General features: G+C 31.3%; 3 protein-coding genes and 1 non-coding gene across 4 annotated transcripts; 1 reads left to right on the top strand and 3 right to left on the bottom strand.

Annotated features, from left to right (window-relative positions):
- The first annotated feature begins 3,435 nt into the window (after positions 1-3,435).
- Positions 3,436-4,517, top strand: LOC129951322 (uncharacterized). Its single transcript, XM_056063416.1, has 2 exons — positions 3,436-4,022; positions 4,078-4,517. The coding sequence occupies exons 1-2, from the start codon at positions 3,993-3,995 to the stop codon at positions 4,459-4,461; spliced, it is 414 nt and encodes a 137-aa protein (XP_055919391.1). The 5' UTR covers positions 3,436-3,992; the 3' UTR covers positions 4,462-4,517.
- Positions 4,479-4,989, bottom strand: LOC129951323 (U6 snRNA-associated Sm-like protein LSm6). Its single transcript, XM_056063418.1, has 2 exons — positions 4,806-4,989; positions 4,479-4,735 (listed from the first exon to the last, which is right to left on the bottom strand). The coding sequence occupies exons 1-2, from the start codon at positions 4,894-4,896 to the stop codon at positions 4,584-4,586; spliced, it is 243 nt and encodes an 80-aa protein (XP_055919393.1). The 5' UTR covers positions 4,897-4,989; the 3' UTR covers positions 4,479-4,583.
- A 1,024-nt stretch (positions 4,990-6,013) lies between these two features.
- On the bottom strand, positions 6,014-10,435 carry LOC129950989 (uncharacterized). The gene is made up of 3 exons (XM_056062969.1): positions 10,119-10,435; positions 6,367-6,449; positions 6,014-6,298 (listed from the first exon to the last, which is right to left on the bottom strand). Exons 1-3 carry the CDS (start codon positions 10,149-10,151, stop codon positions 6,181-6,183), a joined length of 234 nt encoding a protein of 77 aa, XP_055918944.1. The 5' UTR covers positions 10,152-10,435; the 3' UTR covers positions 6,014-6,180.
- A 4,597-nt stretch (positions 10,436-15,032) lies between these two features.
- Positions 15,033-15,114, bottom strand: Trnas-uga (transfer RNA serine (anticodon UGA)). Its single transcript has one exon. It is a non-coding gene; the product is annotated as a tRNA-Ser (tRNA).
- Between the last annotated feature and the right edge of the window lie 5,175 nt (positions 15,115-20,289).

Raw genomic sequence — 20,289 nt, forward strand, 5'->3', positions numbered from 1 at the left:
TTTTTAAAAAAAAAATTTTTTCAATTGACTTGATGTTTATAAACTTATGACTATGAATGCATATTTCGTTTTATTTTTTCTGTTTAGAACCATTTAAATGCCACAACGTTCATTTAAGGTTAATATAATCATCCCTATTCTGCTAAACGTTCACGCGAATGTTTGTATTCTGCTATCCGCCAGGATAAAAGAAATTACTTGAAAATGCTTATAAATTGATAGCGAAATAAAATTTAAACAATTAGATTGCCTTTAGAAATCCAATAATAAATATTGTTAAAGTTTTGCATTCAAAGGATGCACGATTTCAAGAAATATTTTGAAGTAAATGTAACGAATCTTTAACGTGAATCGAAAGATTCGAACGAATCGTATAGCAGAATAGGCCTGAATAATGGAAAGATTTTCATTTTCCAACTAATGAATGTTTTTTGAAAATTAAGTAACTACAAATGCTTAAGCTGGTTATCGAAGTAATGAGTTGTAGTACTAGAAAATCATTACCAATTTTATTAAAAAAAACATCATGAATTTGCATAGGTTCAATAAGCCTTATACAAGATTTATTTTTTGAATTATATTATTTTTCATTGCTTTTGTCGCGTCCAGATATGTATGTTATGTTCATTCGTTTTAGTAGCTTTATTCGTCACTTAAATGTTCATACACCTAGACAAACTAATTGGGAATAGAAAGAACAAAGTATAAAATCAAGTACAGGGGGTATGATTAAAATTGCGAAAGAGATACCGAATCTTTTTGGTTTTCAGGGTTCACATTCGTGTTGTGTGGCTCAAAAGAATATATTTTAACTAAGAAGGTCGTACGGATTTCGGATCAAGTAAAGTGACAGCCATGAAAAACTAAGGCAATGCTTGGGAATATGTTTTGACTTTAAAGAAGTTATGGATTGTCATAACCAACTTTTGTTTGAGACAAATAAAAATAAAAGTTTTTGTATATAAACAATACTTTTCCAAAGCATTTTGTTGACCTTTACTGAAATCTTATTTTTATATTATGCATTATAATATTATAATTGTTTAATTATGTCGGATCTAGCGCTGGCTCAACAAATGGACCCACAACATTTCACTGTTTCACGTGATCTTTGGCCTGAAAGCGGCTGGTCAAGCAGTGACTATTACTGGTGATCGATATCGTGATATGAAAACACAATTCTTTTTGTCCAAATTACATGACATTACTGTGCCCTGTATTGTATGTATTTTCAACTGTGATACAATGCAATTACTACAGGAGACATTTAGAGGTCGTGTACTTTCTCGTTTCAATGATCAGAATTGGACCCCAAGATCGTATGATTTAGAACCATTAGATTTCTTTGTTCGGGGTTATTTAAAATCACAGGTCTATATCAACAAGCCCACAACCATCTGTGCATCAATTAGCCACATTTATGAATGAAAATGAGTATAGGTTAGGCTTGGTTAAAGTTTCTGCGAATTCATAATCCACACACATAGGCCAAAAGAAAAGGCCCATTGTGATACCACATGAATCTAGAGAGTTACTTCCCACTACTCGAACCATTTTGAGCTTTTTATAAAGCGAAGGAGATATTTGATTTTGGAGAAAAATCATTTTTCGGCGTTCGTATCTTGTTGTTATCATTCTCTAAATTTAGTACGAAGAGAGCTGCTAACTCTTGTCCATCGGCTGTTCAATTATTTGATTTCGTGCAGAATTCGTACACGTTTTGCACAGCCAGTACAGAGCGGCACCGAATTCTGATTGAGAAATTATCAGAGAAGAAAAGCGGCCAGATTTTAGTCTTGAAAAAGCTCTGCGACACCGCTTTGTTTATAACATTTCAGAAAATATCTTGGAGCGATTCAATTCAACGCTAAAAAACATGTTGATGCAAGACATGATGTTGCAAGACCCAAACATGATTCTTGAATCGGCAATGCGTGTACTAGAATAATTGAAATCATTCGTGGAATCCAAACAAAATGATTTTGATAAATACAAGGAACCAGCCAAAAATATATCCCGTACTGACCAGAACTAGAAATGTGAGGTTGAATACGCTCGATTACGGGAAAGTACAAGAAGCAAATCTGTCACCGAAGGAAAAATACAAAGTATCCGCCTTCATCCCAGTGATTGACCAGCTATCCATTTTTCTTTGGAGATTTGGATTCCTAAATCACATCGAGAATATGGATGCTGAAAATTTGCACGCTGCAACAGAGGATTTGGTGAAAGTGTATCCGGATGATTTGGAGTCTAGTCTTGGTAATGAGTTGGTTCAATTTGTGTCTTTGATTGACTCATACAAAAAGGAAAAGGACTATAGAGCAGATCAATCGCTGGAACTATTTTAATACCAAATTCTCGAAAATCAAAATTTCAGAGCTACATTCCCAAACCTCGAAATTGCATTCAGAATGTATTTGGTTTTGATGGTAACAAATTGCACTGGAGTACGCTTATTTTCAAAAATAAAAACTATACAAAATTGGCACGATGGGACAAAACCGTCTATCAAAGCTCTCTCTCCTGAGCATTGAAAGCTATTTACTCCGAGGAATGGATTTCAACGAAATCATCATAGATTTTTCGGCGAAAAAAGATCGAAAGGTTCCGTTCGTTTACTCTAAAATTTAATTTCAGATAATTCTTTTTTCCGTTTGTATTTATATGTGTACTAAAGGAATCTAATTGGTTTCACAAGAAATTATTTATTGAAAAACTCGAGTGAAAAAAATGGTTTACTTTATTTTGAAAATAATTTGGGCCGAGGGGGCTTCCGATTCTTTATTGCCCCGAGGCCTCTGGACCTCTAAATCCAGCCCTGCTAAATCTACAACTTTAGAGAAATGGATACTCAACGAAACGTTATCTACTTCTGGTATTAACAACGTTGACCAAATTGGTTAAAGTTAAGACAAAAATTATAAAAAAAAATTAGCAATTACAAAATAATTGAAGACGACAATATACAACCATAAGCTTTGTATCAGTTTTCTTAGTTAAGCCAACCACGTAAAATATTTAAATACAGATAAATTATCTTGCTTCAAAAGAATATAACAGTCTATCTTGTCTACTTTCTGGAAATGGTTTAAGCTATCGCGAGTTCAACGGTCTTTTTGTACCTCTGTAAATTTCCACTACAAAAAGATTAAAAAGAAAATGCTCATCACCAACACGAGGTTTTTTCAAATGAATTTAAAAAGGCACTGCCTTACGAACCTAAAAATAATATACTAAATACCTACCTAAAGTTGTTTTGGGGATTTCTGAAAAGTCATCCAAATGTCTTCAACTTTTCTATAACCTAATAAAAAAAAACATAAACTACACTTTTTGCCAACTTAAATCGTTATAACAGCCACCTTGACTTAATTTAAATATTGTGAACCCGACAATTTACGACTATCAATTGATAACCAGTGCACAATCAATCCATGGAGTCTATTTCAAATGCGAAACGTGTTTTTGATTCATGCACTCATCTTAAAGCATTTTTCCCCAATTTCTTGGGCTTCTTCCACAACTATTGTGTACATATTATATTTTGTCGTTACATGTATTTTAATTATTTTTTAGCCAAAAATTATAACGCGGGACGATTGGTCACCTTTCGTTATCATTATTTATAGTAGACGTACCTACATCACGGTAAACACGGAACTCTGTAACCCTACTATCAGAAAATCATTCATTACGTCTTTTGTATGAAATAAAAACAAAATTAAATTTCATAATCTTGAGACCAAACTTACAAATCAAACCTCCCATAGCTTCACTTTCATTGGGACACACAAACTAAACAGACGAAAGACTTGTAATCGAATGCGCTGAATTGCAGAGGACGCATATTGAATTTTTAATTAGGTCTGTGGCTTTTGGTGGTGCTTCTTCGATTCCATCATGATTTTTATAGTTTTTCTGCAGGTAGGTTTTAGTAAATATTTTGAGTTATTGTTAATCGGTTGTGAATTTTAGAAAAGGATCATACTATGAAGGAACTAGGATTGGCAATTGTTTTGGTAAGTCCTGTCATATTTTTTTTTTATATTCATATTGAAGCATTTTTGATTTCAGGGCATTTTATTGGTTCCAACCATTCAAGCTACTACGGATATTTTTGACTTTTCAAATCTAGATTGGAGTAAATTTCGGTTCTTCAGGAATCTACCATCACAAAATCCAGCAACAGCTCCCTATGCTAATCCGGTTTTGGAACATTTTCAAAAGAAAAAAGCGGTTCTAGATTATTTGGATAGACTTTTGCTGGGGAATTCCCTTCTCGGACCACCAACGCCAATTGAATTCCATCCCAACTATGGTAAGGCATGGCGGCCTTACTTTGAGCACCATTACGGTCGTAGGGCTGAAAGACTGATTGAACTTCTAGGAAGTGGAGCATCAGTGGATAAACTAAAATACCATGGAGTTTTACCACAGGACTTTGGTTCATATCATTAGTTCGACTTATAGACGTGTTGTTTTACTTAAATGCCACTTTTATTTATTTATTAGAAAATAGATCTTAAATTAAATATAAAATCATAGTAACATAGAATTATATTTTTGGTTTTAATTCAATTTTAATTAACTCTTCTCTTTTGTGTTGAAATGTAAAGAACGTTGTTACCACGAATAAATGCATCTCCGTATTTATTCTTTAACTGTCCATTGAGATATTCTTCGGTTTGATCGAGAGCTATGTTCATGTATCCGTCTAGGCACGCCAAAACTCCTAGAATCGACAAGAAACAATAATTTGGATGAAAATGTTGAGAAAAACCCCGGCAAAATTTCTTGCTAACCTCTGTAATCCACTCCAGAGTTTAGTTTCACCACAACCGGACGGCCGTGGATTTGATTAATGAATTGTGAAAGAGCTTCTTTGCGGGACATAATTGTTTTTAATTTCTTTTAATGAACCCGAACAAAATTATTTTGTTTGAAGAAAAATTCTGAAAATGTTCTTAAAACGTTTGTATTTTACTAAACTACAAAAATGTTTTTTTTTTGAAGTTTGACATCTGTCAAGAAATATCCCAGAGCCAAAAAATTCCTCTTAATAAAGTTGACCGATTGAAAATGCAGAGGGCGCATATGTTCGCAAGTTGAAGTAATGAAAGCATATTTTCTGGCTTTGATTATTTAAAAATCGATTTGTTTCTTATCCCATCATTGAAATTTTAAATAGTAAATTATGAAAACTTTTCATATACAATATATAGTACATTTGTCATAGCAAATCAGATATATGTGTATGTCAAATTCAGGCGTTTAATTCTGAATGGCTCACTTTTGAATCTGTCACCTTTTTTTAAAAATGCAACGATGGGCGTTTTAACAAATTATTAAAATTCAATGCAAAATTAGCGCTAAGTGCTATAAAAGTAAGTTTTATTTATAGAGGAAGTAACACACACTTATGACATACATTTTTCTGCTACGATGACATATCAAAATGAAACCTATGTTAACATAACACCCCAAAAGTTCTTAAATTGACAGTTAAATCTGTTTTAGATAAATGAATAAGTTAGACTATTATTTCTTTTATTCATTTTATAACGGTATTTGATTAGACTGCCAAACTGTCAAATTAAGAAAACTGTCAGAGTTACAGTACATGTGTCAAATTTGAAAGTAATAACTAAACGGTGCCCGCATTGGACTTTATTCAGTCAACTAATCTCGAAATCTCATAATTTTGTTTCCTTCCCATAGTTTAAAAGGGACATGAAAGTAAGACAGATTTTATTTTTAGATGAGTGGGTAGAGATGTCAAAATGATCTGTCTATATTTGTGAACATACTGTCTAATCTAAAATATTTCTTTGCTCTTTAAGAAAGATGAAGGAATAGTCAAAAAAGAAGCATTGTAAATTAGCTTGACAGTTATAATATTGCCTTTACTGGCGTTTCCAGTCTTGATTCTCTGATAAAAACAATGACTATATCGTAGTCATGTAACAATGGCTTTTGTTTTATTTTACTCTAAGACAAATTAAGAAACCCATTAAATTTTAAATTTACATATATGTTTTTTTATTTCAACAAATTCCTTAAACTTAAATCTATTACTTGGAAACGTTTTGTCACCATTTTTCCATCCACATACACGCAATTAAAACAAAAAAGAAATAAATAGGAGTATAGGTACATAATTTGTTATAAATTTTGGTATCAATGAATTCCTTCTAACGGTGTGTATGTTTTATATTGATAGAGTTCGGGACCTCCATAACCATAAAGTAACTTTCCTTTGCCATTTTCATCATAATAAGGGTATCGATATTTTGGCCTAGAACAAAAAATAATATAATTTAGAAGTCTTTTATATAATAGGTTATATATTTTATCTGACGTTACCTTTCAAAATATTGGAAATTTGGTGCTCTTGGTTGTACAGTAGATGATGTTAATTGAACAATGCAGATGAAAAGAAGAAGCATCTGAAATCACAAAAAATATAAATTGCGTTTATAGTAGATTTTTTGTATTAAGTATTTAAAAAATAAAAAAATTCTATTTATAACCAAATAATAAATTAAAGTCTGACAGTTAAAAATGTCCTTTTCACAGCAAAAGTCACTTTAAATAATTTATACGACTTCAACAAAAGAAATTTTGCTCTTTTGCTGTAATGTATGTATTACTAGACATTGTAATCATGAGAACTAACAAAGTTTATGAGGTTAGTTTTCAAGTTTTAGATTAATGACATCTGAAAAACTAAATAGTTATTTAAGGGGGTTTCCATAGGTAAAATAAATCAATTTGTTTTTGATTAATATCTGCAAAACTAAACAAATTTCCCTTTTTTGCATTCCATGGGACAAAATAAATTGAATTTTTTATTTAAGATAAAATCTGCAAATCTGGATTTTTTGGTAGATTCACCTGTCTTTATATTAATACTGTTACAATTTTTAGCTGTCAGTTTAACAGAGGCAAGATTTTCTTTTTATTTGTAGTTTATTTCGATAGGAAAGAGTTTGCTTCTAAACAATCAAATTTAACAAATTATGGAAGCAATTTTAAACAAATTGGCAGATTCATCAACTACATACTTCTGAAGGAGGATTCCATTTCAAAAAGAGCACACAAATCGGGTTCCTGACTTTGTTAGGAATGTTGTAAATAAATATTCCGAGAAAGAGGTGAGTGATAAATAATAAATTTGTCTTAATAATTAATTAATTTATCTATGAGAAAATTTCACATTTTCTAGAGAAATTGTCAACAAATTAACCCAAGTATTTTATAATACAAATAAGCAAAATATAAGCATACTTGTAATATTTTTAATTGTTTTCTGGCAATAAGGAGTTATACTTGAAAACTTTTGAATTAAGGCCCAACTATAATAGGCATAAGCAAACATAAGCTTATGTCAAAAACCCAACGAAAATTCACTTAAGTTTGTGAAATTACTGCGGATAGCCATAATGCAATTTTGCTCACGTATCTACATGTCAAATTTTACTTATGCGGCGAACGACTGGGATCACTCTTGCTTAAGTTTGCTTAAGTTTGCAAGAAACTGAGAAAAATTGAACGAAACGGAGCTAGACTCCATTATGTTCAAACGTATTGAGATTCTTTGTATTCGCACGTTCACTTATGCGCGCATAAGCGAGCTTATGCCTATTATAGTTGGGCCTTTAGTCTATCTTATTTATCTTTGTCAAGTTCATATAAAACGTTATGGAAGTTTGACAGCTCTACAGCTCACATTAACAAAAACACGAAGTTACACTAACACAATGACAAATAAAAATCGTGTTCCATACACCACGAAAAAATCAATTTTGAACGGAAATCTGAAATTATCCATGGAAAACCCCATAAGATTGCAAATAATAAAATGGGCTTAATTTGAAGTCTCATAACGTAGCCCCTAAAATACAGTTGAATACAAACGTTTGGCTTTTGCTTCTTCTAGAACTCCAATTTTTATTTTTATTAGATACTTTCCTAATACAATTTTATAGTTAAAGTGTTTTTCTCAAAAAAAATCTTTGTACTTAAATTGTATTTCTTATAAAAAATAAAAGAACAATAACTGGCCCTTATTTCCATTTATTTGAAAACGTTCGTTTTGTTTTTTATTGTTTTTTTTTTTTTAACGAAACAAAAATATTGCAATTTCATCTCAACCCCCATTTAAAAAGAGCTTATGACTTATGTTTCCATAAAGATACAGTTTTTTGTATATTTTGAGCTGTGATATTTAATTCAGAGCCGCGCCACTAGAAATGCTCTTGCAATTTTTTTTAACGAAACTTAACGAATCGCATCTAAACTGCATTATATTGAATAGGTGTTGTTTGGATATCACTCAAACTACGATTTAACTATTGTCAGATCTTACAATATTGTCATATAATTCAGTGTTTTGACAATGTCTTCTGCTAATGGGATGACAATAGCCAAATACTTTTTAATGACAAATGTTAGCAGATTTTATTCCACTCTTACAATAATATCATAGTCAAATTTGCTTTAGCTCAATGGATTTAGCTGAAGAGCAAACGATTTATGTATTATTATGTACACATGTTTTTTACAATGAAAATAATGGTAGCAATTGTCAGACGTAGTAAGTATGACATTGTTGACAATGACGTTTCTGGATATGTTTGAATAGTTTATATTTCTAGGATCTGAGGGATATCTGCATTCTCAGAAATATGTATAAACACAATTTTTACGGAGAGGTTTCACTTTTGCTGTCAGACAACTGAGAATAGAATTTTTATTTAATCTATTGCACAATTCCAAAAGGAATAAAAGCAAAACTTATTTGATTGATACGCTGAGTGAAAATGTCATACAAAGTTGTTACTAATATTTAGGTCGGCTTTTTATAGAACTGCATATTGTCTGACAATTGTTTTTAGTTACTTAACTCAATAAGTGAGCATTATTGTATTGTAGTTAAGCAATAAAATACATTTTATTTAGATGATAAAATTTAAAAACAAATTCCTACCATCTATAATTTTGCTGTCAAAAACGACTGTCAAACAAATTTCGTGCAAGTCAGTCCTATTTGTTCACCATAAATTAAGTATGATTAATCAAACTAAATTCTTAGCACTGCTGTTGCCAGCAAATTTGTATTCTCTAATGCAATTTCAAACATTATTCAAATTGATTTCATACCCAAAAACCAAAAGATTGACGTAAGAAAGTCTCTAATTTAATTTTGACATATCTGCCACAAACAAAATACAAATTCAGTATGTCAAATAACTTTATGGAGCAATAACCATTTGATAACGCTTCTTTGACTCATATGCATATTTTACCCAAACCGTTGTTTGTCTTTATTTATGAATAGCAAACTATAATTTAAGTGTAAAGACCGAATAAATCTATGTCAAACAACACCAATAGTTATAGTTACCCAAACCCTCCCCAACTTCATATTGGACACAGAGAAAAAAACCAACAAAAATTACGTGATGTGAATATGAAAATTTCCCAACACTCGTATATCTGCTGAAACACGTTTAACGTTCATTTCATTATACAAAAGTTATTTCATTAAAACTTAAAATTATATATCTCCATTTTATGAGAAGTATAATGTTTGCCCACAATCCCGCAAAAGCTTTTTCCACACCACTTTTTTAGTTGCTGTTGTTGTACTAGTGACCTCAATAGTTTAAGTGGAAGGCAAGGCAGAAGGCAAAGGTACTCTATAGGCCCCACTTCTCTGCAAAGTTTCTGATTCAAGGTCTTTCGAGAAAAAAACAAATGTCATTGTACCATTTTTAAAAGTAACGAACTTTCATCTAATCTATGCGTCATATAAGTTCTTAAATGCATCATGAAGACGTTTATACATTTTTTGACCACTATAACACTACATTTTATACGGTGATGTTCCAATATAAAAACTGTGCCATTTTCACATTCGATCGCTAATTGCAACTAACTTAAAAGAAAATAAAATTAAAAAGAAAATCCAAACAACAACAACAACAAAAAAGACCACAAAACGGCGATGATTAACCACGACGGCGGAAGTGTGAAAGTAACTGTCGTTACACTATTTATACGCTGCTGCTAATAGAAAAATAACACAGCACAATCTAAATGGCAACACTTACGGGAAATAACAATTTTGAAATGTATTTAGCCATTTTGAAATTATAACATTAACCAAAACACAAATTACTTAGTTGATAATAATAAACGTTTGATTAAATTGTCAACTTGTATGGTTATTAAAATTTTGTTAGCTTGTTTTCTTGGGCCAAACCCGAATTATAAAATGCTTAGAGCCGCTAATGTAGCTTGATGGGCCGTTTGAATACTATCGCGATCACTTGGATACTAAAGTCAGTTGGAAAATCGTAAGTGGCCCAACCAAAGTACTTGATGCAGTCCATCATGGTTTGCTTGAAAACGTTACATAGAGCTTCGATGATGACGACGAAAAGACGACGACGCGTCAATGGCAATGGAATGGGGATGAGACAGAAGTTATTTTGTTTTACCTCTCCTCTGTGCATGGGGACGTGTGCCCGAGTCTGCTGATGTCTCTATGCGTTTCTTTGAATTTTCGCGAAGAAGTTCATTTAATTTTCACTTCAAAGATGAGCTTTAAAGTTGCGAGAAAGATTGTTTAATTAAGGGTTAATTTAACATGAGAATTGTATACATAGTCTTGAAATATCAGAACTATGCCCGAAAGAGTCAACTCATCACGTCAGCAGCTACGGTTACGGAAGCAGCTTTTCATGAGATTCTCGATAATTTCACGAATTCCAACATTAAAGTCTTGAATTGACTGTGCAGTATTGGCATAAACCTTCACTTGGATTTAAAGAAAAATGTCTAAATGTGTTAAATTGGAAGACTTCTTCGAGAAATTATATGCTCAAAAATATTTTCCGTCAAAATTACGAATTGTATTTGCAAAATGTTGACCTTTTTTAAATGAGTTTTAAATATTTCAATAAATTCCAATAAATTTTAACCAATTTTGGCTCCAAATTTTATCCACCAAATTGGGAGAATCTTGGATTATTTTGTATCAACAAATTTGCCGACTTCTTGTAATGGTTTGAACTTGTCTAAGTTTGTTTGTATTTTTTAACTTTGAAAAAGAGGCTGGGATATGCGACCCCCACTGATAACTTCCCATCCCGTCTGTCGATTTGTCTTGCTTAAAAGTTTGTCTATATGTAATCGTATCAATTTTTACCAAATTTGCGTACTATTTTTTTTTATGAAGAAACGGACTGTTGGATTTTTATATAAAAATTACTGAATATTGAAAATAATATTTCCTATGAAATAAAATAAGTTTGAACTCAATATTTCAAATTTTTGAAAAGATATTTGAGTCGCAAAAAATCATTTTTTACAAACTTTTGTTAATTTTTTTTTAGTTTTTTAATTTTTTGTAAAAAACTCTCAATTCGATTTTTCTCAACATTTTTATAATGTTGGAAACAATATTTCTTATAAGATAAAATTAGTTTGAAGCCTAAATTTCAAGTTTTTGAAAACATATTTGAATCGAAATTCAATTTTTACCAAAATAAAATCATATTTTAGTCGTAAAATTTAAAGGTGTCAAATTATTTTTTCAGTTTTTTTGATTTATAAAAAAAACGTTTAATGGATTTTTTTCAAAAACTATATTTCTTTGATATCACGTTACAATATTATATACAACTTATTTCAAGTCTCTAGCATTTTTTGTTCGTAAGATTATTTAGGGTTAACTAAAATGTTGACCTTTTTTTTCAAACTGCTATGGTAAAAAAATCACCCACGCAATTTTCTTGAGAGCCCTTTCTGCATCTTTCTGCCTTATTATCTGATTAACAAAATTTATTCGATGTTGATATCTCTTCTGGTTCTTGAGCTATGGAGGACGAAAAAAACGTCGCGAACGTACGGACGTACGAACGTGCGTACACACGCACGCAAAGACGTCTTTCTAAGAATCTTTTATTTCGACTCTAGGGACCTTGAAACGTCGAGAAATGTCAAAATTTTCAATTTGACAAATCGGACCCATTACAATAACTTCCTATGGGAAGTTAAAAAATACGAAAAAAACCGCACTCGGGACGAGCGACAATAGGTCCGTTCATGTACCTTCCTTAAACAGTCTAATTTTACGAAAAATTATGAAATAACTAAATCCTGTTAGCGAACTCAAAAATTTCGTAGTTTTACGTAAAAGAGAGCACTCACGTAAGAGTAAAATATTTCTCCAACCTACGAATTGTAGCCCAAGAAATTTCCTTAGGCTGATTTCGCGAAAAGTGTCAAATTTCATAGAACTTCAAATAAATTTAATTGATTGCTCGTTTTTGCTGTCACTTATAAAATTAAAAATTCTTTTCCAAAGAACAGCAACAAGATTGCGATTTTTAAGTTTCAATTTAATCAAGTTTTTTCATAAAAAAAAAACCAATTGTCTTAATTTATCCATTTACAAAAAAATTCATATTGTGGGAAAAATGTGTTGTTTTCCCGTTCGCTTACTTATTTGAAGTTTTGTCTTCTTATGAGAGAACTTTTCCCGCGCTCTTTAAAATATTTCTTTTTACGAATTTTAGTGCAGAAAGTACGCGAACGGACCTATGGTCTCCATCTACTAGAGATTCTTTAAGTCGATGCTGGTTTTGGCAACAGAAATCTTGTTTTTCAATGAGTCTAACAATTTTTGTTTTGTTTTTTATATAGTCTTCCAACCGTGTAAGCAGACAAGTCAAAAAATTGTTGGCAAAATCAGCCGATTTTCTACCAAAAAATAGTCTGAAATTTAGATAAAATCATCCAACTGTATAAACGGACAGTTTTCACTTGACATAAAATTGGCAACTGTCAGCTAATTGGTTTCTATTGAAAGTCTTTGCACAATTCAGCCAATATTATAAGATCTTCCAGCTTGGATACAGTAATTGTTTGTTTATTTTTAATTGACATTAATTTTAAAAATTTTAAATAATTGTTTCAAAAAAGGTTCCTTTAAAGTTATCTCAACAAATTTGCTTCATCAGAACCAAGTTTCAGATTTGATTAAAAATTTCAAAATTAGTTTTTTTAATTATTTCAATTTTGTTTAATGATTCAAAATGTCTTAAAGTTCAGTCCTTTATTGCTCTGAAAACTTCTGTTTGCTACGAATTTGGATTGTAAATATTTTTAATTACAACGAATTTCTTTGTTTTGAAAGCAAGGCTAAATAAAACACATGCATCGATAAATTTTTGATGCACAATCAATTTCAGTATTAATTCTGGACTTTGCCAGTTATAAAACACAATATAATTCAAAGGGCCTTGAAATGATTTACACGATACGATTCTTTTGAGGAAATTTTTGTCGCTCATTTTGGGTATTTCGGTCATAACAGTAGAAATTGCATATATCGCGAAATACAGATATTCAGTAATGCTTGCATTTTCAGCATCAATATTTTTAACTGAGTGCACATTACGATTATGCGCAGACCTCACGATATGAGTAAAGTTTTCAGTCGTTAATGTAATATTTTGACACTTCGAATGACAGCTAAGTTTGACAGGTGTCAAACACCAGCGTTCCCAACATGAAATCACGAAATAAAAGACAATATACATACAAATTTTAACAATGTGCGATTAAGAAGTATAAAGATAAATATGCATTGATTTAATGTTTTTAAAATAAAAATAAGTCTATAAGCTCGTCATCTGAATTAACCTATGCCTCAATGATCTGCTCGTTCCTTTTTACACTTCGTTTTATTTCTTCTTCTACAGTTGAACATCACTTATCTTTATTTTATTCCACCACAGGGCACCAATGTCTCTTAAAGAAAGTGAAAGTAATATTTTTTCTTATTTCAAATTTCGCGGCATAGACATTTTTTGAAACTGTGCAATCAACTTATTTTTTAACTAAAATCAAGTTTGCTTCGTTCCAGAGAGCGATGTTCCACTTGTCTTGATGATTTTTTGTTGTTGTTTTTGTTGTTTTTTTTTTTAATGTTTTGCAGTCTCGTGCAGATATTTTAATGAAGCCGAATACTCGGAACTAGTTCGATTGTCTTTTTGTGTAGCTTAAAACTATCTATTGTTAAGATACTCGTAGGTATTACGTGATGGTAGAGGCGTAGGTAAGGTAACTATGTTACTTCTTGTATTTTTGTTTGGAAGGTAAGGTGGGTATGATTTGGAAGATTACTTACAGGTTTGGTGGAGATACCATACTCTTGTTAATTTAGTGAGTGAAGCGGAAACTGTCTGAGATAACTTTTGATCACAACAAACTCTGTAGAAAAATAAGTGGGTTATTACGCAACTATCAGCTTTTGTTATTTTATGTACACACTACGTTTTAAGTTTACAGCAACAGGTAGGCCATAATGCACCAAACAGTTAACTGCTTATCAAGTCAAATAATTTTGTTGTCATCAAATGTCAAAAAGGCAAACAGACAAGAGAGTCAAAGCGAATGTGGTTTGAAAACAGTTTTATCTTTAAATGTAAACTAACAGTTTTAAGCTTTATCGTTATGTAAAAAAGTGGCCTTGTATTTTTTCACTATCAAGGTTTTATTGACTTGAGAAACACAATTAAAATTAAGTAAATGTAAATAAATGACAATTTGTATTTTCTGTACGAACCATTCCTCGATCTTATAATAGTTTTTGTTATAAACAATCGTCGAGTTTGAGTATGAATTAGGAAACTGTATAGAGGGTTTTGCAATAGGGATGGTTTGTTTTTGACAGCTCATGTCGGCCATATTGTTTCTTTTGCTTTCTGTTAATAGCTTTTCCTTCAATAAGTCACTAAAGACAAATCATAATGGGAAATGGAAAGGATACAACTTTATTATCAAGTTCAATATAATCAGATTTAAATCATATAAAATACTTGTTTTCAATGTCTTTTTGAATAATAATGATGATGATGATAATGAAATTTGAAAAATGTGTATTTCCAGAACAAAAATGCTAACTTAATGTCTCAGAAATAATGTCTTGTTTTAAAAAAATAAAAAAGAACTCTCGCTGCGGACAGGATTCGAACCTGTGCGGGTAGAACCCAATGGATTTCAAGTCCATCTCCTTAACCACTCGGACACCGCAGCTCATGTCATATTCATGTCAAACAACATAAACATAGTTCACATTATGTTCAATGAGAAGTGAATTTTAAAGCTTGTTTAAAACTTGTTGGAAGACAAGTTTATGTCTTGCAACATTTCGTAACTAAAAAAAGCGTTTTAAATGTGTGTACTAATTTCATCTTTTAAATAGAAGTTTACATTGAAACAAACTAAATTAATAAGAAAAAATATAACTTGAACACTCGGGCGTATGAGTGATAAAAAAAAGAAAAAAAAAGAGGCTGGGATGAATCCCACACTGATAATTTCCCATCCCGATTGTAGATTTGTCTTGATTAAAAGGTTTGTAGGTTTTCGTGTTTTGTTAAAAAAGTTATCAGTTGAATTATTTTAAAAAAAATTTAAATTACCAACAATATTTTGCATATAATGAAATATTTTGATTTTAAAATCTATTTTTGTTAACGAAGTTTTTATTCGTTAACCAATTTTTTATAAATTACTTTTTTAATTAATTAAAATAATTTGAAGCCAATATTTTCTATTGTTCACGAGATATTAAGAACATCAATTTTAGCCAATTTTGCGTACTATTTTTTGTAGATTTAAATTTTGTATTAAAAAATTGACAGTTGGATTTTTATAAAAAAAAGAGGCTGGGATGCGACCCACACTGATAACTTCCCATCCCGTCTGTCGATTTGTTTTGCTTAAAAGTTTGTCTATATGTAATAGTATCAATTTTTACCAAATTTGCGTACTATTTTTGTAGATTTTATTTTTTATAAAAAAACAGACTGTTGGATTTTTATATAAAAATTACTGAATATCGGAAACAATATTTTCTGTGAAATAAAAAAAGTTTGAAGACAATATTTTTAATTTTTGAAAAGCTATTTAAGTCGGAGGTAGCTTTTTACCAAGTTTTAGTATTGTTTTTTTTAGAGTTTTATATTTTGTCAATTCGAATGTTTTAAAAATGTTTTAAAAATGTTACCAAATGTTGACAACAATATTTCTTATAAGATAAAATTAGTTTGAAGCCAATATTTAAAATTTTTGAAGAGATATAAGAGATATTTGAGTCGAAAATCGATTTTTACCAACTTTTATAAATGTTTTTTAGGTTTTCATTTTTTGTAAAAAAACTGTTAATTCGATTTTTCTCAAAATGTGTCCTAATGTTGAAAACAATATTTCTTATAAGAAAAAAATTAATTACAAGCTATTATCTCAAAGTTTTTAAAAGATATTTGAGTCGAAAATCATTTTTTACCAACTTTTGTTAATTTTTTTTTTCGGTTTTTATTTTTTTATAAAAAAACTTTTCAAACTTTAACTGAATGTTGACAACAAGATTTGTTGAAAGATAAAAGTAAATTAAAGCCAATATTTCAAAGTTTTGAAAAGATATTTGAGTCGAAAATCAGTTTTTACCAACTTTTATACATTTTTTTTAGGTTTTTTATTTTTTGTAAAAAACCTGTCAATTTGATTTTTCTCAATATTTTTCAAAATGTTAAAAGCAATATTTCTTATAAGATAAATAAGATTGAAGCCCAAATTTCAAGTTTTTGAAAAGATATTTGAATCGATATTCAATTTTTAAGAACTTTAAGTAATGTTTTTTTAGATTTTTATTTTTTATTAAAAAAACTGTCGATTAGATTTTTCTCAAAATGTTATCAGATGTCAAAAACATTATTCTTCGTTGCACAAAATTGTTTTAGAGATGAAATCATATTTCAGTCGTAAAATTTTAGAGGTGACAAATTTTTGTTCAGTTTTATTGATTTATAAAAAAACCGTTATATTTATTTTTTTCAAAAAATATACCTGTTTGGTATCACGTTACAATGTATTATACATAATTTAATTCAAGTCTCTAGCGTTTTTGGTTCGTAAGATATTTAGGGTTAACCAAAATTTTCACCTTTTTTTAAACTGCTATGGTAAAAAAACCACCCACGCAATTTTGTTGAGAGCCCTTTCTGCCTTATTAAATGTATAACAAAATTTATTTGAAGTCGATATCTCTTTTGGTTCTTGAGCTATGGAGGACAAAAAAAACGTCGCGAACGTACGGACGTACAAACGTACGTACACACGCACGCACAGACATCTTTCTACAAATCTTTTATTTCGACTCTAGGGACCTTGAAACGTCGAGAAATGTCAAAATTTTCAATTTGACAAATCGGACCCATTACAATAACTTTCTATGGGAAGTTAAAAATTACGGAATTTTCAATTTTCTGTGAGATAAAATAAGTTTGAAGAAATTAGTTTAAAGCTAATATTCCAAAATTTTGAAAAGATATTTGAGTAGAAAATCAATTTTTGCCAACTTTGAGTAATGTTTTTTTAGGTTTTTATTTTTTTGAAAGAAAAACTGCCGATACGATTTTTTTTTAATTTTACCAGATTTTAAAATTTCGTTGCACAAAATTGTTTTGGAGATAAAATAATTTTTTGTTTGTACAATTTTCGAGGTGACAAATATTTTTTTTGAGTTTTTTGGATTTATAAAAAAAATCTTAATTCGATTTTTCCCAAAAATATATTTGTTTGGTATCGCATTAGAATACAAAGTATAAGATTTAATTCAAGACTCTATAATTGGTTCGTGAGATATTTAGGGTTAACCAAAATTTTCACCTATTTTTTTAAGCTGCTATGGTAAAAAAACAACCACGCACATACAGGCATCTTTCTAAAAATCCTTTGTTTCAATCTAGGGACCTTGAAACGTAAAGAAATGTCAAAATTTTCAATTCGACAGATCGGATCAATTACAATAACTTCCTATGGAAAGTTTAAAATGGTGAGCATGAATTACTAGACAAAATTTTGATTAGCTTATTGTCTTGGCAGAGTAAAGATTTGAAAGTCCTTTGGAATGAACAAAATTAGTCAATTTCAAGATTTTTGTAGGCCCTATAAAACCAACCAAACAAAAAGTTAATTTTTGTAAATAAAACAAAAATTTCAATTTAAGTTTTCTAAAATAACTACCAACTGTTAAGAATAATATTTTATATTAGATTAATTAGGTTTTAACTCTGTACATTTATTTTTTCTCGAACTAATAGAAATAAATAGAAAATATTTTTTTTTTAAATTTTAGTAACATTTTTGTAGGTTTTTAGTTTTTGAAAAAAAAACTATCAGGTGGATTTTTTTGAGCATTTACGAGCTATCAAAAAGCAATTTTATGCAGCTTAAAATTATTTTGATTGTTTTTTGATAAATTCATTATCAAAAACTGTTATAATCGCTAAAATCCTGCAAGAAATCACATAAAATTCCGACATCTTGGTCAAAAAGCTTAACCATCAACGGACGTAACCTTGAGTCTGTGCTCGTAACTTGTCTGCGCTGAGATCGAACGAAGAATTACTCTTGCTAAACGCTGTTTCTTTGGGCTAAGAAAGCAATTAAGTAGTAAACCCCTTTTTCGAGCAACTAAAGTGTCACTGTATAAGACTCTAACCATGCCTGTCCTGCTATACGATGCAGAAGCATGGATTATAACCAAAGAGGATGAAAGCATACCTTGGGTCGTTTCGAGAGAAAAGTTCTTCGCGCGATTTACGGTCCCGTATGCATAGAAAATGAGTAGAGGAGAAAATAGAACCACGAGCTGTGCAGTGAGGTGAACGTAGCCGGATGGATAAAAGTCCAACGACTGAGATGGCTGGGTCACGTAGAGCTCATTTAAACCAATGCTCCGGCCCGAAAAGTCTTCGAATCCATGGCCACAGACCAACGCAATAGAGGAAGACCGTTGATCAGTGGGAGGTGAAGCACCCAATTTTGAGTGGGCAGCTGGAGATGTAGAGACCGCTATGGTTCATCCTCTCCCGAAAAAGGGAAAGGACAACTCCAACCCGTCAAATCGTCGATCGATAAGTCTTTTTCCGAGCATCAGAAAAGTTTTCGAAAAAATGATTAATAGAGCTCTGACTAAGTGGGCTGCGGATAAAAAAATAATTCTGGATAAACAGTTCGGGTTCAAGGCGGGTCATGACACAATTCTTGCTGCGTCTAAACTCGTTTCTGATATCCAATGAAATAAATCAAATCAACAATGCACAGTTGCTGCTCTGGTTGATCTGGAAAAAGCCTTTGACACCGTATGGTTAAAGGGCCATTGTCTTCAACAGGGAGCGGTGAATTCGCCAATTCTCTTTAGCATTTACATCAGCGATCTGATAGGTAGTCTAATTGCGTACAGAAAGATTCAGCGATATTGCGACGACTGGAAACTGAAAATAAATGTCCAGAAGTCGGAGACAATTCTGTTCCGGACTCCGTTGGCTAGGGCCACGAGGGATACGTGCAAGAATTGGTGCAAGATGGTCATCGCTCATCTTCACGGGCAGCAATTAGCGAGCAAATGTGCAGTGAAGTACCTCGGTATCTGGTTAGATCAGCATTTATATTTCGACACACATAAATGCTGCTCTGACCAGGAGGTAACTTGCTACATGGCCCTCATACGGCAAATGATCGTTTGTGGTGTGGTTTACGTTGCTCTTTCCCAGATTTAGAAGTTTCGGATGTTCAAGTGGCAGTGTTTATGACGCTGTACGAGTTTATATCGAACAGCCAAAAATTCTTACGGCATTACTTTTCCAACAAGGTCATATACAGTGGGGATCGAATCAACAGAATTGAAAATTTCGTAATATGTTCGAGGTCACATTGCAAGAGATATGTCTTCGAGCAACAATTTAATTGTCGGGGCGTTCTATCCGAACGACCGACGAGTATTTAGAGAATTCACGCTTAAGCCGCTTCATAGGCATTCCTCTTTTTAGATAGATGCGGTCTAATACAGGATAGATTGGCAGTTCCGCTAATCTACCACGTCAGAAGACGAACCGTGGATAGGCGACTCCTGTACAATAGGGACGTCCACCATGGCGCAAGGAAATTGGATTTTTGATATATTGGCTTCTTTTGCAATGAAAGTCTCTGAAAAATTAAAGTACAATTTTAAATTTGTTTTGGTTTTATTTAACAACATTATTTTGTTACTCCGTTATCACTCATTTTCGTTTTTGAGGGATAATGGAACATTAAGGGTTCAATATAAAATGTGGTTTAGCAACTTTAACTTACCGAATTTAGTGAAGTTAACCCAAAGTTTGTCACATATACAAATGTGGAACCACTTTGTAAGCCAACATC

This window comes from Eupeodes corollae, chromosome 3 (genome assembly GCF_945859685.1).
Source record: "Eupeodes corollae chromosome 3, idEupCoro1.1, whole genome shotgun sequence".
Classification (NCBI taxonomy): Eukaryota; Metazoa; Arthropoda; class Insecta; order Diptera; family Syrphidae; genus Eupeodes; species Eupeodes corollae.

Excerpts from the sequence above, each read along its gene's own strand:
- LOC129951322 (XM_056063416.1), top strand. The coding sequence starts at position 3,993 with ATGAAGGAACTAGGATTGGCAATTGTTTTG. Across the intron at positions 4,023-4,077 it reads TAGGATTGGCAATTGTTTTG|GGCATTTTATTGGTTCCAAC; the intron begins GTAAGTCCTGTC and ends TTTTGATTTCAG.
- LOC129951323 (XM_056063418.1), bottom strand. The coding sequence starts at position 4,896 with ATGTCCCGCAAAGAAGCTCTTTCACAATTCATTAATCAAATCCACGGC. Across the intron at positions 4,736-4,805 it reads CTCTGGAGTGGATTACAGAG|GAGTTTTGGCGTGCCTAGAC; the intron begins GTTAGCAAGAAA and ends TGTCGATTCTAG.
- LOC129950989 (XM_056062969.1), bottom strand. The coding sequence starts at position 10,151 with ATGGCTAAATACATTTCAAAATTGTTATTTCCC. Across the intron at positions 6,450-10,118 it reads TTTCAAAATTGTTATTTCCC|ATGCTTCTTCTTTTCATCTG; the intron begins GTAAGTGTTGCC and ends TTGTGATTTCAG. Across the intron at positions 6,299-6,366 it reads AATTTCCAATATTTTGAAAG|GCCAAAATATCGATACCCTT; the intron begins GTAACGTCAGAT and ends TTTTTGTTCTAG.